The sequence below is a fragment of the Tursiops truncatus genome, chromosome 3, assembly GCF_011762595.2.
Source record: "Tursiops truncatus isolate mTurTru1 chromosome 3, mTurTru1.mat.Y, whole genome shotgun sequence".
NCBI classification, from domain to species: Eukaryota; Metazoa; Chordata; class Mammalia; order Artiodactyla; family Delphinidae; genus Tursiops; species Tursiops truncatus.
Window position 1 is genome coordinate 137750330 of NC_047036.1, and position 16333 is coordinate 137766662.

The window sequence follows — 16333 nt, forward strand, 5'->3', positions numbered from 1 at the left end:
AATCAAATAAACAAACCTCAATTGATGGACCTGGAGGAGTATGTGTGAGCGTGGGGGGCATGAGTATGTGTACGAGTGTGCATGCGTTTCCCTTTCCCTTATTTGTCTCCTGTGCGTCTCTCCCTGTACCCTCCCCCTGCCTCAATTATATTATTCCCCGGGACTTGGAAGATGCTCCCTGAGCTGACGCTTTGATGGTATCTGCAAGCGTTTGTGCTGATCTTATTTCTGCCCCCTGAATATTAATTCCCTAATTCCCGAAGCTGCTAGCAATACAGCTCCCCAGTGACGGGACCTACTAGAGGCAGGTGGGGGGAGCCACCATCAGTTCATAAGCATAATAATAATACAAAGGGGAGGGATTCTTCTGCAACCTAGAGGCTAGAGGCAGGGGAGAAAAAAAAAAAAAGGGATGAGTTCGACAAATACATGGAGCACAGGAAGCTCAGTCTACTCGACTCCTGTATTTTCACAGAAAATGACGGTGTGGATTCTGCTCCTGCTATCGCTCTACCCGGGGTAAGATATGCCCTTTCCGGCGTCGTTTTGTTTCAGAGAGGTTGGGGGAAGGGGTGGGGACAGAGGAACTCGGGAGACCACCCAGATTTAAAAGACTCTTATAGGATTTGGGGCTTTGTAATTTAGGGGAATGTGAATATTTGGGGCGGGAAAAAGGAGGGAGGAAAGAGAAAGGTCACTTTCATTTATTTATTAATTTATTGGATTTTCTTTATTTGTTTTAGAATGGAAATGCTAACGTCATAAAGACTTTGTGTTTGGGGAGTAGCATTTTGATAGTACTGCAGTCTGATGTCTAGGTGGGCTGTGCTGATACATGCCGGCATTTGAGGCCATGTTGGAGGCGTTTGGGTGCGGGTCTGGAGGAGAAAACTGCAAATGGGGTCCTGGCGCACACCCGGGAGACGTGTGTGTGTTTGTGTGTGTGTGTGTGTGGATGGGTTCTGTTCCTGTATCCAAAGTATTGCTTGCTCCTGCACCTGGGCATTCTTAAGATCAGCCAGCCAGGTTTTCTATCCAGCCCCATTGACTTGGCAGCAGACTCCCTGGTGGGCTAACAGGGTTCAGCACCAGGGACAGCAGTCCTGTCAGGGCCAAATGGAACGAGGCTTGTCTAACCCCACGGGACAACTTTACATCTACACAGGACATCGTTATAGTATAGACAGAAGGCCGATGGAGCCGAAGAGCACTAGTGACATCTGGGGACCCTGCTCTGATTATCCCTAACCCCTCCTTGAGATAGGAGGGGCATTGCTGGGCATGGGGTAGAGAATGTAGTTAATCAGTGCATGGAGGGATATATGTCTGGAAAAGAGTTGGCTTTGCTGCAGTGTTGAAAAATATGCTGAGCCAGGGGAATGTGATGCCAAAATTGTGAAGTTATGCATTAATGTCTTAGAGCCTTGTTGCACTGAATAGAAAAGATGGGAAAAGGGGGTGGTGGGTTTCCCAAAATCCTGAGCAGGTGTGTGTTGCGAAGTGTTTTGCACCTAAATTTTTTTGAACTTCCCTGCACCAAAGGTATCAAAGAACTATCCCTTCACATATAGTTCATCATTTATCCACCCACCAAAACAACCCCCCTGCCCAACACGTACCATCAGGATTTCCAGAGGTCCATTGTACTTATATTACTTGCACTCTTCTATACTGTCACTTTGAAATAAAGCTGTAAAAATATTACCCCAAATCTGCTCAAAAAGAAAGAAAGAAAGAAAAACTAGCTATAGAAGAAATCAAGCCATTGCCCTAAGGTTTTCCTGGGAGTTGACACTCTTATGTAGTAGTTGTAACAACGGAAGATAAAAGGGATGGGGGTTAAAAGATTATTTTATTTTATTGAAAATTTCTAGTTAACTTCACTGGTCCTCCATTCTCTAGGGTAGGTAATGAGGAGGTACAGATTTCAGTAAAAAAGAGACCCAAGCAAAAAAGGAGTGAAAGTCTCTCTTTGGAGTCTTTGGAGTTTCCAAGCAGAGAGAGGGGCCTGCTTAATTCTACCAGCACTTTTCATACCTCCCTGCTTTACTATAAAAATAGAATATATTTTCTTTAAGAGTGTAAGATTAAGTAGTTTTCTTAGAAGAAGGCTTTTTACTGGAAATGGTTTATGTGTAATACATTTTAGTGGAATACTGGAAAAACAGTTCTTTTAATTAAAATTTGCACACATATTTTACTATTTAATGTTGTATGTAACTCTTAATTTGTTTCAGACATTAGAGAATTTATAGTTACTTGTTGATAGGAAATATCATTCTCATGTTCTTACCATTTATGAAACCTGTGGATTAAAATCTAGTCAAGACATAGGGAAATATGTCTTTCCTTCTTACACACTTACATCCATCTTAGTAAACAACTTTATAACTGAATAGATGAGAATATTTTTATATATTTTACTCCAATGGTCTTATTTTAACCTAAAATGTGCAATTTTATTATTTTTCCTAATACTATCATATTAAGATGTCTTCTTATTGCAACAGTCCCACCTTTTCTTTTCCAATTATCATATAAAAAGTAATACTTAGTGATACATTTTAATTTTCACTTATCATAGTAGCTTAGATGAGCTTTTTAAACAGCTCTAAATAATGGGAGTTAAGTGTCATATAAACTCTCCAATAGGAGGATATTCACATTTTCTCAGTAATAACAGAATGGAGTCATTGCAGTTTGGTGCAGAGAATGTGATCAGAGTTTCAGTTTGCTGCAATCCCATTTAAAAAAAAAAAGCCATTTGAATGGCTGAATAGAGCTGGATGAAAATAGGAGCTTTGATCTCTGAAACTGATCTTGAAGAAAGATAAGTGACTAGAAAAATGTGGGATTCTGGTAGCAGTTTGAAAAAGGCTTTTTGGGTAAACAGTGGTAGTAGAACTACCTAGAAACTTGAAGGGAAATTTTTTTAAAAAAAAGAAACATTTAAATGACTTTTCATTTACATAACTCCAAAGAATATTTTTCACTCTCATTAAAATGACTAAATTCATTAGTTTGTATCTGTACAAAAGTAAAACAAAGAGGAATATGAAGCACTGAAGTGAGGATGTTAATAGCTAATATCTCTTCTTATATGTGGGACAGTTAATTTCTGAAACTCAAAACTATCTAAACTGCCACATATCTTATATACAATGCTATCATAGAAATGGTCTGGGAAACTTGCTAAATTTGTATGATTCTTGAACCATACAAGCTTGTTATTTACTATCCTTCCAAATTCTCCACTTGGTTTTATTAGAAAAAGAAAAATGAAATCACTTCCTCAGCATATTTAATTGCTTATAGACATAACATTTCAAATAGTCTACGCTGAGGCAAACATCTATCTGGAAAAAAAAAGAAAAATATTTATCACCCAGTATTTCCCAGGATCCAGCTGCCCACTACCCTCTAGACAAAATATCTGGATTGTAGGCAGGAATTTAAAAATTAGCTTTTAATTTAAATTCGTTACGTAAGTGTCTCTGATATCCTAGACTCAGTTTAGAATACCTAATCTCAAAATGATTGAATTACAGAATATTTAGTGGTAGAGGTCTCTGTTCTCCGTATTTTAAAATTTGCTTCATATGAAGGATTTCTGCTCAAACTGGAAGAATGTTAAGACTGACTTTAGAGAGTTTATCTTTGTTGTAAATATTATTTTACCAGGGCTGTGGCTGCTTCTCACCATCATAACTTCGTAGTCATTCCTAGGCAGACTTTCCACAGCTTAAGTACAAGTAGGTTTTATTGGAATGACATATACTTGTTGAAGGGGAGCAGAATTTGCCAACCCAAAATATGCCTCTTTGGCATAAGGATTATTTAAGGCTGATTATTTTTAAGAAACAGCAGATACAGGTGAAGCTTAAAACTGAGTGGAAGTTACCCTTTTGTAAGAGGCATTCACATTTATAATGGAAATCTCCATGTTTAAGGGTGTCTCCCTCCCTGTACCAGAAAGAAGAGTTTGGCTAAATACCTAGAAACTTACCAATGGTGAAGGCAGGGGCTTAAATCTGCCTAACAACCATCCCCTTGTTGACTGTGCTTTACTTAATAACCTCCCATAACTGGCTTCCCCTCTTCCCAACATCTTTTGTCTTTAGCGGGAGATGGTATTTAAGATGATGGCTTGGGCCATTTGAAGGACTTACTCAGCTTTCTGGGTATCTCCCATGTATACAGGAAATATACATGTTATTACTTTTCTGTTTTTTTTTTTTCTTTTCCTCTTGTGAATCTTTTTATTACAAGGATGTCTCAACCAAGAACGTAGAAGACTAGAAGGAAAATTATTTTTCCTCCCCTACATGGTCATCCAAAGTACTTCTGCTGAATTCAGTGATCACAGAAGATTGGTAAAAAGTTATAATTAGTGCAGTTCAGGAATTGTTTGACCACCCAGGTATCAGAACAATTTAAAAATTCAGGATTTCATTTGGGATGGGCACATTACCTATTCAGGTAAATGTGAAAGAAAGAATTCATCCTCTGCTACTGGGTTAGAAGAGATCCATGTGACATCTTCAAAGTCAGAAACCAGATAGCCACAATACAATATTTTCAGATTTTCCAATCTACTTGTGTCATGTATATACATACACTGAATCAAATTTTTTAAATATATAAATATTAACATATAATAGATTTTAATTAACATATACAAAAGTTATATAATATATTTTAAATGCATAAAATATAATTATATTATACATAACATATACACACACACACACACAATTTTTACTAAAATCTGCGACATAGTTGTTGTCAACCACATTCGACAGACTTGGAAACCAAGATTATAGAGAGATTAAATGACTTGTTTAAAGGCAACAGATAATTAGAAGTAACATCAAATAATGATAATTATGTATGTGGATAGAAATAGAGTCCTATAATGATAGGTGTATACATTTATATATACTTCCTACCATCCTGAGGTTCCTTCCTGGGTCCCTTGGTGGGTGCTTTCCAGGAACCAGGACATGTTTCTCACTCCAGTCAGCAGCACTAATCGACCCCCCCCTCCCGCCCCTCCCCCCCCATAGTTTGCAGTGAGTCACTGTGAGTTCCACGCATGACCTGCCAACAGTGTTGATGCAGCTGGAGCTCTCTGCCTTCTGTAGCGCCCCTCCCCCCCAACTCAGCACTTAACCCAGTACTTTTCACCACTTTGCCCCAGACCCCTTCTCCCATAGCAGGATCTCAGAAGGCCTTTCACCTCCCTCCCTTGTCTCTTGGGCCATAGCCACTCTGATCTCAGTGTATCTTTTGCTAAATACACTTTTTCTGTATAAATAAAAAATGATTTGGAGTTGTTCTCTGAAAAAATATTGTAAAATGTATACATACAAGATAATGATAACTGATTATATTTTAGATCTGTCACTGATGACTTCTGAATTTTGTGTTTTCTGTTTTGTTTTATTCCTTCTGAATTTTTTGATCAGTTTCATTTCATCAGTACTGTTTGCTCATAAGTGTAGTAACTAGACTAGATTATTAAGTTACCAGTCAATTTTAGTTTTTATAATTATCTGATTTCACCTTCATATAATAGAAGTTAGAATAGATACCTTGCATCCAATCAGCCCACTGAATAAATTAAAATGTTGACTCTATATAGTAGTGTGGTTTGAGGTCCTCAGTCCCATCAGTCACTCCATTTTCAAATTTACCTCACAATTTTGATTGAAAGCTCTAAACAGATATGCTTAGAAATAATCCACTCTTCAGTTGTTTCATGAGTTTAATAACATGTTAAATGATATTATTTAGTCCCTGGGGAAAAATACATTAAGAAAGTATATTTTCTTAATGGTTATGTGTAAATAAAGCATAGTTTAATCTGCAATTCAGTCATGACCCAGAAACTTAACTACTGCTTGTCATCCCATTTTCAAAGAAGAGAATTTGTCCTCCACTGAGAAAATTTATAGGATAATTTGCTCAATGTTGTTCCATAGTTTTCCTACAGAAATTCTATATTGAGGCAACCATTCTGAATATTAAAGTAGAAATAATGTTACTGTTTCAATATCTGCATAGCTCTATCTTCAATATATAGATATTTAAAGTTGACCTTTTTAATCACCTCAGTCAAACGAGCAAAAGCTCGATTAACTGTGGCACGTGAAAACTTAATATCAAAGTGCTTAAGTTTTAATTTCTAGAGGAATAAAAGTTACACTTTATACAAATTAAGGCTTTATTTTTTTTTTCTGAGAATGTTTTCGTGCACACTTTTATTCTCTCTATAGCTTTGTAAGTTAGATAAGGAAGATAACATTTTATATTGTCCAAGTATTCTTTTTTTTGTGTGTGTGTGTGTGTGATACGTGGGCCTCTCACTGTTGTGGCCTCTCCCGTTGCGGAGCACAGGCTCCGGACGCGCAGGCTCAGCGGCCATGGCTCACGGGCCCAGCCGCTCCGCGGCATGTGGGATCCTCCCGGACTGGGGCATGAACCCGTGTCCCCTGCATCGGCAGGCGGACTCCCAACCACTGCGCCACGAGGGAAGCCCCTTGTCCAAGTCTTCTTGAATGTTGGTTGTAGAGCAAGGGTTGAGACTTCCCCAGCCATATTCCTAGTGCAATACACCACACCACTCAACAATAGTCACCCTTTTTCTTCGTAAAAGTAAGAAAATACTTGGATTGTTTTGAGGTGTAAAAGGCTTCTCCAGTTTGCTTTACTGGGAAAGTTATTTGCTATTCATTTCTTCCATATTCTAGAGAATACACATCTTTTAAAAGGAAATAAAAACCTCCTTTTAAGTTATACATTCGTGGCTTAGATAAAATTTGACTCAAAATCATATTAATCCCCACTGTATTATGAAATAAGAGGGCAAAATATGGTAATAATTCTATATTATAAAAATCATTATGGAACTCTATAAAGTACCATGTAAATGCTAAGTAAATAGTGCTGATATTACATTCTCCACCAATTCATAAAGAAAACCATCTGAATACCAAATAACATAGTGAGGAAAATAAAGAATGCTTTTTAAGCAAAAGTCCTTTGTAATAATTGAAACCCTGCCATGAACTCAAGTATAGTAGTAGAACCAAAGTCTATGTGGTGAGACAGATAAATATCAAGTTCTGTAATTTATTTAGGCATATTTAAATAAAATGGCCAAAACAAACTGAATATAACTTTTCAGTGTTATCTTGGTAGGAAGAAATAAATGACTTACTCTTATTTATGATCTTTTGTGCAGGTTAACAGTCCCTTTATATAAACTGCTTTTGAAAACACATTTGAAATACCATAAGTGAGGGAAAAAACTCTAGATATAAACTATAGAAATGAATTAATTCTTAATTCATTAAAGGAATAGTATTGCAGCCAGGTCTGTTCTAGGAACTGGGTATATACTTATGGGGCAAAAGTCTTGATGTCCGCCATCATGGAGTTTGCAGTCTCATGGGGTGGCAGGCAATGATCAAACCAATATACAAATAATTATTAAGTTTTAACTCAGGTAAATGCTACACAGGAAAGTCATATGGTGCTATGAGAGAATATAACAGCTAACTTGATGAAAGCATAGGCTAGAGAAACTGAGTGAGATCCACAAACTAGCTGAAACTGATCTACAGTCATCTAATTGGTCAGTTTTAATATTTCAACATTCTTTTCTTGGTTATAATAGTCTTTGCTGGATTTTTTGCCCTCGGTTGAAGAGGTTGTCACTTGAAAAGTGAATGGTATTTTCGGGGAAGAAAGGTGGTGAAAATTTTTTTTAATGTTCTGAAAACTATTTTTCTTTACTATTTAAAAAATTATGTAATAGACAAGAACTATATTAAGGATAATTAAATAAAGTAACACATCATTTATGACATTATTTTAACACAAACTAAATTTACTAACCAATGGCCAGTTGATGGGCTTTTGCTCCACTCACCCCCATCCAGTACGTCTTCAAGTTATATATGCATAAAAGTAGATCTGTTTTCCTACCACCACCTCCAGCTGAGACATCTCTGATTCTTTGTCAATCCAATATAAATAGTCAACTACAATCAAACAGGGGGAAAAAACACATGACCATCTTAAATATAAATACCAGTTGTGAACGTCAGTTAATTTCAGACTTGGATATAATACGATAAGAAAAATACAGTGAATATTTTGGGGATTTTAGAATTACATGCAAAATGCACTGTGTATGACCTATAAAAATGTGTACAGAAGGAGACCCGACACCTTGTGGGATCTCAGTTCCCCGACCAGGGATTGAACCCGGGCCACTGCAGTGAAAGCTTGGAATCCTAACTGTTAGGCTACCAGGGAACTCCCGCAGTGACTTTTCAATATTGATAAATTATAATCTTTCAGCAAGAGAATAGATGCTAGTAATTATATGTTAATAAATTATCAACTTTTTTTTTAAATCTATTTTACCTATTGTGTTCCAGTATCCCCCTTCATCTTATTCTTAGAATTAGCAAGTGTGTATTTAGTTCCTTTCAACTAATCATCATTCTAAAAGCAAAGTGTCCTATACTCATACACATACACACAAATCTGCAGCTTTGGATAATGCCCTTTTTAATCTCAGAAAAGAATCCTTTTCCCATTATATTAAAGAGATTGAGTAAATATATATTCTTCTTAAATTATTCCAAAAGAAAGAACAAACACGGTATTTTAAATCTGAGGTAGTGTTCAGATATTTCCTGTTTTTAATAGAAAAGTAATTTTCCTTAGTATTTCTTAGAGGGAAAATTTAAAGTGATAATTTTTAAAGTCAATAACAACATCTCAGTGATTCCAGGTAAAAATTATCATTTAACTAAATTACCTCCTTTTAACTTAACTTTATTAATAAAAATCTGCATTCTTTATTTTAAAATTAATTCGTAATTTTAAAATTCTTAAATTTTAAAATTCAACAATTTTCAGAAAAAAATTGTTGAATTTTAAAAAAGTGTACATTTGAAATTGATTATTCTTCATTAAATTCCACAACAAATTATTTAATTAATTACTTAAATTATTTAAATAATTACTTCATAACCTTCATAAACCCATACTTTATTAATCAAATTATTAGAAATTATAAAAATTTAGACACTTTTAGTTTATTCTACATCCAGGTAAATTTTTCATTATTTTATTTTTTACTTTTTATTTTGTTTTATATTGGAGTATCATTGATTAACAATGTTATGTTTTAGGTGTACAGCAAAGTGATTTAGTTATACATATGTAAGTATCTATTCTTCTTCAAATTCTTTTCCCATTTAGGTTATTATAGAATATTGAGCAGAGTTCCCTGTGCCATGCAGTAGGTCCTTGTTGGTTATCTATTTTAAATATAGCAGTGTGTACGTGTCAATCCCAAACTCCCTATCTATCCCTCCCCCTCCCCTTCCCCCCTAGTAGCCATAACTTTGTTCTCTAAGTCTGTGAGTCTGTTTTTTGTAAATAAGTTCATTTGTATCATTTGTTTTTAGATTCTGCATATAAGTAATAGCATATGATATTTGTCTTTGTCTGATTTACTTTGCTTAGTATGATAATCTCCAAGTCCATATATGTTGCTATAAATACCATTATTTCATTTTTTTAATGGCTGAGTAATATTCCATTGTATATACGTACCACATCTTCTTTATCCATTCATCTGTCAATGGACATTTAAGTTGCTTCTGTGTCTTGGCTATTGTAAACAGTGCTGCAGTGAACACGGGGATGCACGTATCCTTTCAAACCATGTTTTTTCCAGATACATGCCCAGGAGTGGGATTGCTAGATCATAAGGTAGTTCTGTTTTTAGTTTTTAGGAACCTCCATACTGTTCTCCATAGTGGCCGCACCAACTTACATTCCCACCAACAGTGTGGGAAGGTTCCCTTTTCTCCACACCCTCTAGATCATTTATTGTTTGTTGATTTTTTGATGATGGCCATTCTGACCCGTGTGAGGTGATATCTCATTGTATTGATGGTTTTGATTTGCATTTCTCTAATAATTGGCGATGTTGAGAATTTTTCATGTGCCTCTTGGCCATCTGTATGACTTCTTTGGAAAAAATGTCTATTTAGGTCTTCTGTCCCCTTTTTTTATTGCGTTGTTTGTTTTTTTGATTTTGAGCGGCATGAGCTGTTTGTATATTTTAGAGATTAATCCCTTGTCGGTCGCATCATTAGCAAATGTTTTCTCGCATTCTGTAGGTTGTCTTTTCATTTTGTTTGTGGTTTCCTTTGCTGTGCAAAAGTTTTTGAGTTTCATTAGGTCCCATTTGTTTATTTTTGTTTTTATTTTCATTACTCTAGGAGATGGATCGAAAAAGATATTGCTGCAACTTATGTCAGAGTGCTCTGCCTGTGTTTTCCTCTAAGAGTTTTATAGTATCTAGTCTTACATTTAGGTCTTTAATCCATTTGGAGTTTATTTTTGTGTATGGTATAATTTATAAACTAAATTATCTTTGGGAAGTCCCTTAACCCTATAAGCACCATTTGTTTTATATCTGTAAGACATTTAATTGATATTGGTATATTGTAGTATGTAATGTTCACCCCTAAAAATGTGGAGAGTGAATAACAGAAATACAGCCATGTTTAAATGTTGTTAATTTAAAAATCTTTAATTTTATGCCTTCTATTATAAAATGATACTTAAAATATGCCCGAATTTTCCGGTAACTGATTTATTGAAAATGCTGGATATAGATAGCTATGGTCTAGAAATTATGATTCTCTTTAAACGTCATCTATTGAATCTCTCTTCCCCACATCTGGACAATACCTAACGTAAAAGCAATGGATTTTCCATTCATTTTAGAGTTTATAATGATCTCATTTTCAGGTGTTAAAGTCTCATCTAAATTGATCCTTCAAACTCTCACTCACTTTAAATTTTTTTCTGTTCTCTGATCAGCCCTGACCTAAGATTTCTGCTGCCTGCCTGACACTATTTCTTCATTTTTTTGTTAGGCTCCTCTTCTCTTTTTATTATGCTGCTTTTGGCTTGTTCAAGATTAGAGTGGAGGGAGGAAGGGCAGTTACCTTTGCGGAAAGATCTTATTGTTCTCTGGGTGAAAAACGCCTAAATGTTTAGTCATTCTTTCATGGGGGGTTGGATGGATTCTGTGGAGCTAACCCTCTTCCTCCTTCCTCCTCCTGGGGACCTTTAGAATTGCACTGTTCCCTGACATGGGTCATGCTGTATGAGGGCTTGATGTTTTATGACAGGCCCTCAGCTCCACTCTAAAGACACATCTACCCTGACCTTCTACTAGCATTTTCTTGCCAAATAGACTGTTTTTCTGGCATCCATTTAGCTCAGGAGGAATGAATGAATGAAAAACAAACTCAGGAAAATTGCTTGTCAGCTTCAGAAAGTGAAGGTCCTTTCCTCACTCAGATTCACTATTGGGATTGTTCAAGCCAGCCTATCACCTTTAGACTTTTCCAGGAAAAAGTCAGGCTACGTTAGTCATTTGGACTGCTTAAATTAGAGACCACAGGCCAAATTTTGCTAAGAATTCTCTATCTACCCTGTGTTCAAACAGCATTAAGAAGCAGATATGTAAGTTTTCTGTTTTGGGTAGAGATAGCAGTTACCCCTGTTAGTCTCCCCTAAATGGTAGACATCAATGAGTGGGTTTCTTGACTTTGTTTTCTAGTTGCCTTGAGGTAGAGGTGGAACATGTATCACTGTGAGGAGGGGATATGAAACTGCACCGTTCTTTCTACACTTAGGCCAATAAACTTTTTCCATAAGAACTGCTCTCTTATTGAATCCTTAGACTCCTATTTTACAGCCCCAAAGTGGGTGAAGGAAAAAGAACCCAGGACTGGTTTTTGGCCTTCTCTAGCAAGTTCTGCCTCCTCTTGGCAGCCTACCACATTTGTGTTAAATGAGAATATAACACTTCTCACTTATTTTTCTCAGTGCTGGGACATCAGTTATGATAACAATGGGGAAAGTATATTTAATATTACGTTACCCGTGCAATTCATTTCTTCCTGATATCCACTAGTTAATTCACCTTCTTCAAATCTTTGCTCAAATATTGCCTTCTCAGTGCCTACACTGATTACTCAATGTAATACTGCAAATGTCCCTCAACCCTATACTCACAATTCCATTATTCTCTTCTGTGTTTTACCTTTCGTTAGTCTTCAGTAATTAAGTAGAAAATTTTTTATTATGTAGCTTACTGATTTATTATTTTCTGTCTTCTTCAGCTAGAATCCAGGGTTAATGAGAGCAGAGATGCTGTTTCTTCCACTGTTATACTCCAGGCTTTTAGAGAAGTGTCTTGCTTCTAATAGATGTTCAATAATTACTGTTTAATTAAATAATAAAAACTGCATCTCCTTTTCCCTGAAATTTATCTTCTCTTAAAAAAGGAAAAAAAGGTACTTCCCTGGTGGCACAGTGGTTAAGAATCCGCCTGCCAATGCAGGGGACACGGGTTCGAGCCCTGGTCTGAGAATATCCCACATGCCGTGGAGCAACTAAGCCCATGTGCCACAACTACTGAGCCTGCGCTCTAGAGCCCGCGAGCTACAACTACTGAGCCCACGTGCTGCAACTACTGAAGCACATGCGCCTAGAGCCTGTGCTATGCAACAAAGACAAGCCACCACAATGAGAAGCCTGTATACCGCAATGAAGAGTAGCCCCTGCTCGCCGCAACTAGAGAAAGCCCATGCTCAGCAATGAAGATCCAACACAGCCCCAAAAATATAAATAAATAAATAAATAAATTTTTAAAAAAAGGAAAAGAGAATCTTTTCCATAGTACCTCACTCTAAGTTCAGCATATATGGCTGGTGACCAAAACAAAAAATACAAACAAATCCTACAGAATCGTGTAGTCCTTAAGAGCATAAGCTATGGAGCCATACTTGACCAGGATTCATATTTCTACCCTTGACATTTACTACTTGATGGCCCTCAGTAAATTTATTAACTGCATTCATCCTTAGTATCTTCATATAAAAAAAAGGAAGATAATAATTCTTCAAAAGCTACTTTTGAGTAGCAATTGACATAATACATAGTACATGGCACATAGTAAACTTCTCTTACATGTTGTTTTTGTTTTTGTTACTACCTCAGGGTCATTATTTATTTCCTGGGGATATTCCTAGAGACACAAATAGTCTCTCCACCCCTGTTAAATGCTAAATTTGGGTAAAGTACAGGAGAGGGGTTTCTTAATAAAAATTCAGTAATTCTCTAGTCCCCTGTCTTAATTTGTGTAAGATGAGGAAATTGGATAAAGGTCCATAAGTTTCTGGAATGACTATACTGTTCATTCATTTTAGATCAATACTAAAAACTTGATAAAATTCCTAACACGTGTGGATTAGGTCCCAATAACAATAAAATATGTGGTGACACATGGGACTTCTTCCGAAGACACCTTCTTTAACTATATGCAAAAAAAGAGAGAACTGGTATTTTTCTATTCAAGGTCATAACTGAGTCTTCATTTTTTGTGTGTGCCTTATGGATCTGATAATAGAGTGAAATCCAACATCCTCTGTCACCTAGGTTACTGCATCAGCCACCTAAAGTACCTTTCTGATGCCAGTTTTGCTACCTTCTGATTTATTCACCACATAGCAGAGAGACTTTTTTCCTAACAAATATTTTCCTAAATAAGGACATAATTTAGATTCAATAACTGTTGAGTGTTTAAGTGTAGCGTTAGATAAAATCTTTTCCAAATGTGTACACCGGTATCACCACCACCCATATGTATATATACATACATATATTAGTTTCCAATATATATTGGTTTCTATCACACTTGGAGGTTTTCTTCTGCCCTTTCCAATTAATCACCCTTCTAGGCACCTGCCTTCTCCTTGACTTCAGACTATAAGTAATCTCCCAAGCACATTCTTAATAGATGTTTAAGTATCAATGAAATATTTCAGAAAAATGAAGATGTACATAAAGCAGAAGTTTCAAGATAGCAGTTATACACTCTGACTCAGGTGACCTCAGTAGTGTCCTTCTGAATTGCTATCTTGTGAATCACATTTTGTTTAATCCCCAGTGACTGTGTTCCTGGCACTATGCAACATGCAGAAGCTATAGCATTGAACAAGGCAAACACAGTCCTTGTACTTGTGGAATGTATATTTTAGAATAAAGACATGCTTTTAAAAACATAATACTACATTATATATATCATATATTATAACCATACTGTGATATATATTCTTATAGACAATATCCTACATATATATTGATTTGTTTCACTTATTGCCTCTGATCTAAGTAAATTTGTGTAACCAGATAGACATTTTACACTCAACCATTTTTTAAATCCACATATCCATGTGATTCTGTCCATTTTCCCCTTGAAACTGGCTAACATGGGATATCATTTGACTCTTGTTGAGCTTTCAAGCACTATGTTAAATGCAGAATGAAAATAAATGTAAAGTAGACAAATTTCCTCCTTCCTATGAAGGAAGACAAATTTCCTATGAAGGCTTCCTGCCTTTCTGCCATAAATAAATAGGTATTGCATTCCTAATACTTGTTTGGCACTGTACTAGGGACTGGAGATAAAACAGGAAGAAATACAGACATCTTAATCCTCTTAGACATTGCAGTCTAGGGACAGGCAGATAGTAAACAAACAAATTTCAAATTGTGGTAAATGTTGAATAACTAAAAGATGTGCTCTGATTGAGAAAAGAAAAAAATTGTTTTAGATAGAATACTCAGGAAAGGCCACTCTGAGTAATGGATAAGAAGTTGAGATTATAAGAGTATTAAAAAAATTCAGCCATGAAAAGATTGAAGGGAAGACCTCTCTCATTATAGGTAACAGCAGATTGCAAGGGCCCTGAATGGAGAAAAAACTTGGTGTGGTTTAGGAACTAAAATTAGCCCACATGGCTGGAGGACAGTGATCATGGATGAAAAAGTCAGGATATAGGATTTGGGAGTCAGAAAGCTGCTTCCTGTGGTACAACTTTGAGGCCATAGTGAATATTTTGAATTCTGGGAAATACTTCATATAATACCATCAGTTTTATTCTTTTTTTTTTTTTTTTTTTTTTTTTTTTTTGCGGTACGCGAGCCTCTCACTGTTGTGGCCTCTCCCGTTGCGGAGCACAGGCTCCGGACGCGCAAGCCCAGCGGCCATGGCTCACGGGCCCAGCCGCTCCGCGCGGCATGTGGGATCTTCCCAGACCGGGGCACGAACCCGCGTCCCTTGCATCGGCAGGTGGACTCTCAACCACTGCGCCACCAGGGAAGCCCAATCAGAAGTTTCTTAATGGTTATGAGATCTGCTTTGATATTACTTGTGATCATGTACCTGAGGATATTGGAAAGAGTGGAAAGAATAATGATAGGGAAGATGCAGGGAGAAGCATGGATTCTGTGGGAGCTCCTTTTTTAATTTGTGCAATAGGTTTGCAGTCTCTTGAAAAAGGTAAAAATATACTACTGAGAAAAGACAGTAAGTTGTTATTCCCTTAAGGTATTTTCTTTGTAATATGAATTCTTTATCATTTAGAGCATTTAAGCTATCGTGTGACAGGGATCTAAATTTGCAAAAATATGAATGACACAAACTGACCTTTTTTCTATTATACAAACTTTTAGTTTTTTTTATGAAACCAGCATGCTGATTTAAAACACCCTTAAACTTCAGGTGAAGTTAAGATGATTTCAAATCCATTGGGATTTTTTTTTTTACATTGTTCCAGAATTCTAAGAACAAAAGTAATTTTGGACTTTCTAAAATACATCCATAGAATACTTACTTATGCTCACTGCCAGCACAGAACTTTTTAAAAAACATCTACCATATTTTCATAGGAAAAAAAAGTAATAATTCCAAGTGCTGAGAATGGTGTTTCGCTCATAGGAGATATCTGTGAATAATCACAAGTGAGTGAATAAATACACAACTTCTATGATCTGGAGTATTCATAATTCTTAGTTACGTAAATTTATGTAGAGATAAAGATGGACTATTGATATAATGAAGGTAGAGGGAATGAGGAGGAAGAAAAATGAGGGCAACAAAACTGAAACATAAGACTTGATTTACTTTTTCAAGTGATTGATAACACACTGATTTTCAGAAAATGTTTTATCCAGGAAGAGTCAAATAATGAAAACTTAAGAATAATCTTCTAAAAGTGGCCACACCACAGGAACAAATGTCCAATTTGTATGACTTGAACTTAAAGACTACAGCATGATCTTCTAGAAAAGAAACAAGGGAAAAGAAAAGAAAAAATGTAGAGAAAGAAAAATTCCCAGAATCATGGTCACTCAGATGGACACATATTGATAAAAT

The 16333-nt window shown here is 36.1% G+C and overlaps 1 protein-coding gene across 4 annotated transcripts in view; it reads left to right on the forward strand.

Annotated features, from left to right (window-relative positions):
- Nucleotides 1–412: 412 nt before the first annotated feature.
- GABRG2 (gamma-aminobutyric acid type A receptor subunit gamma2) overlaps nucleotides 413–16333 on the forward strand; it is a 122220-nt gene continuing 106299 nt past the window's right edge. For all 4 annotated transcript variants that reach the window (XM_033853537.2, XM_019945368.3, XM_019945378.3 and 1 more), the window contains exon 1: nucleotides 413–519. In XM_033853537.2, the coding sequence (XP_033709428.1) occupies nucleotides 413–519 (107 nt within the window). The remainder of the gene's footprint in view (nucleotides 520–16333) is intronic.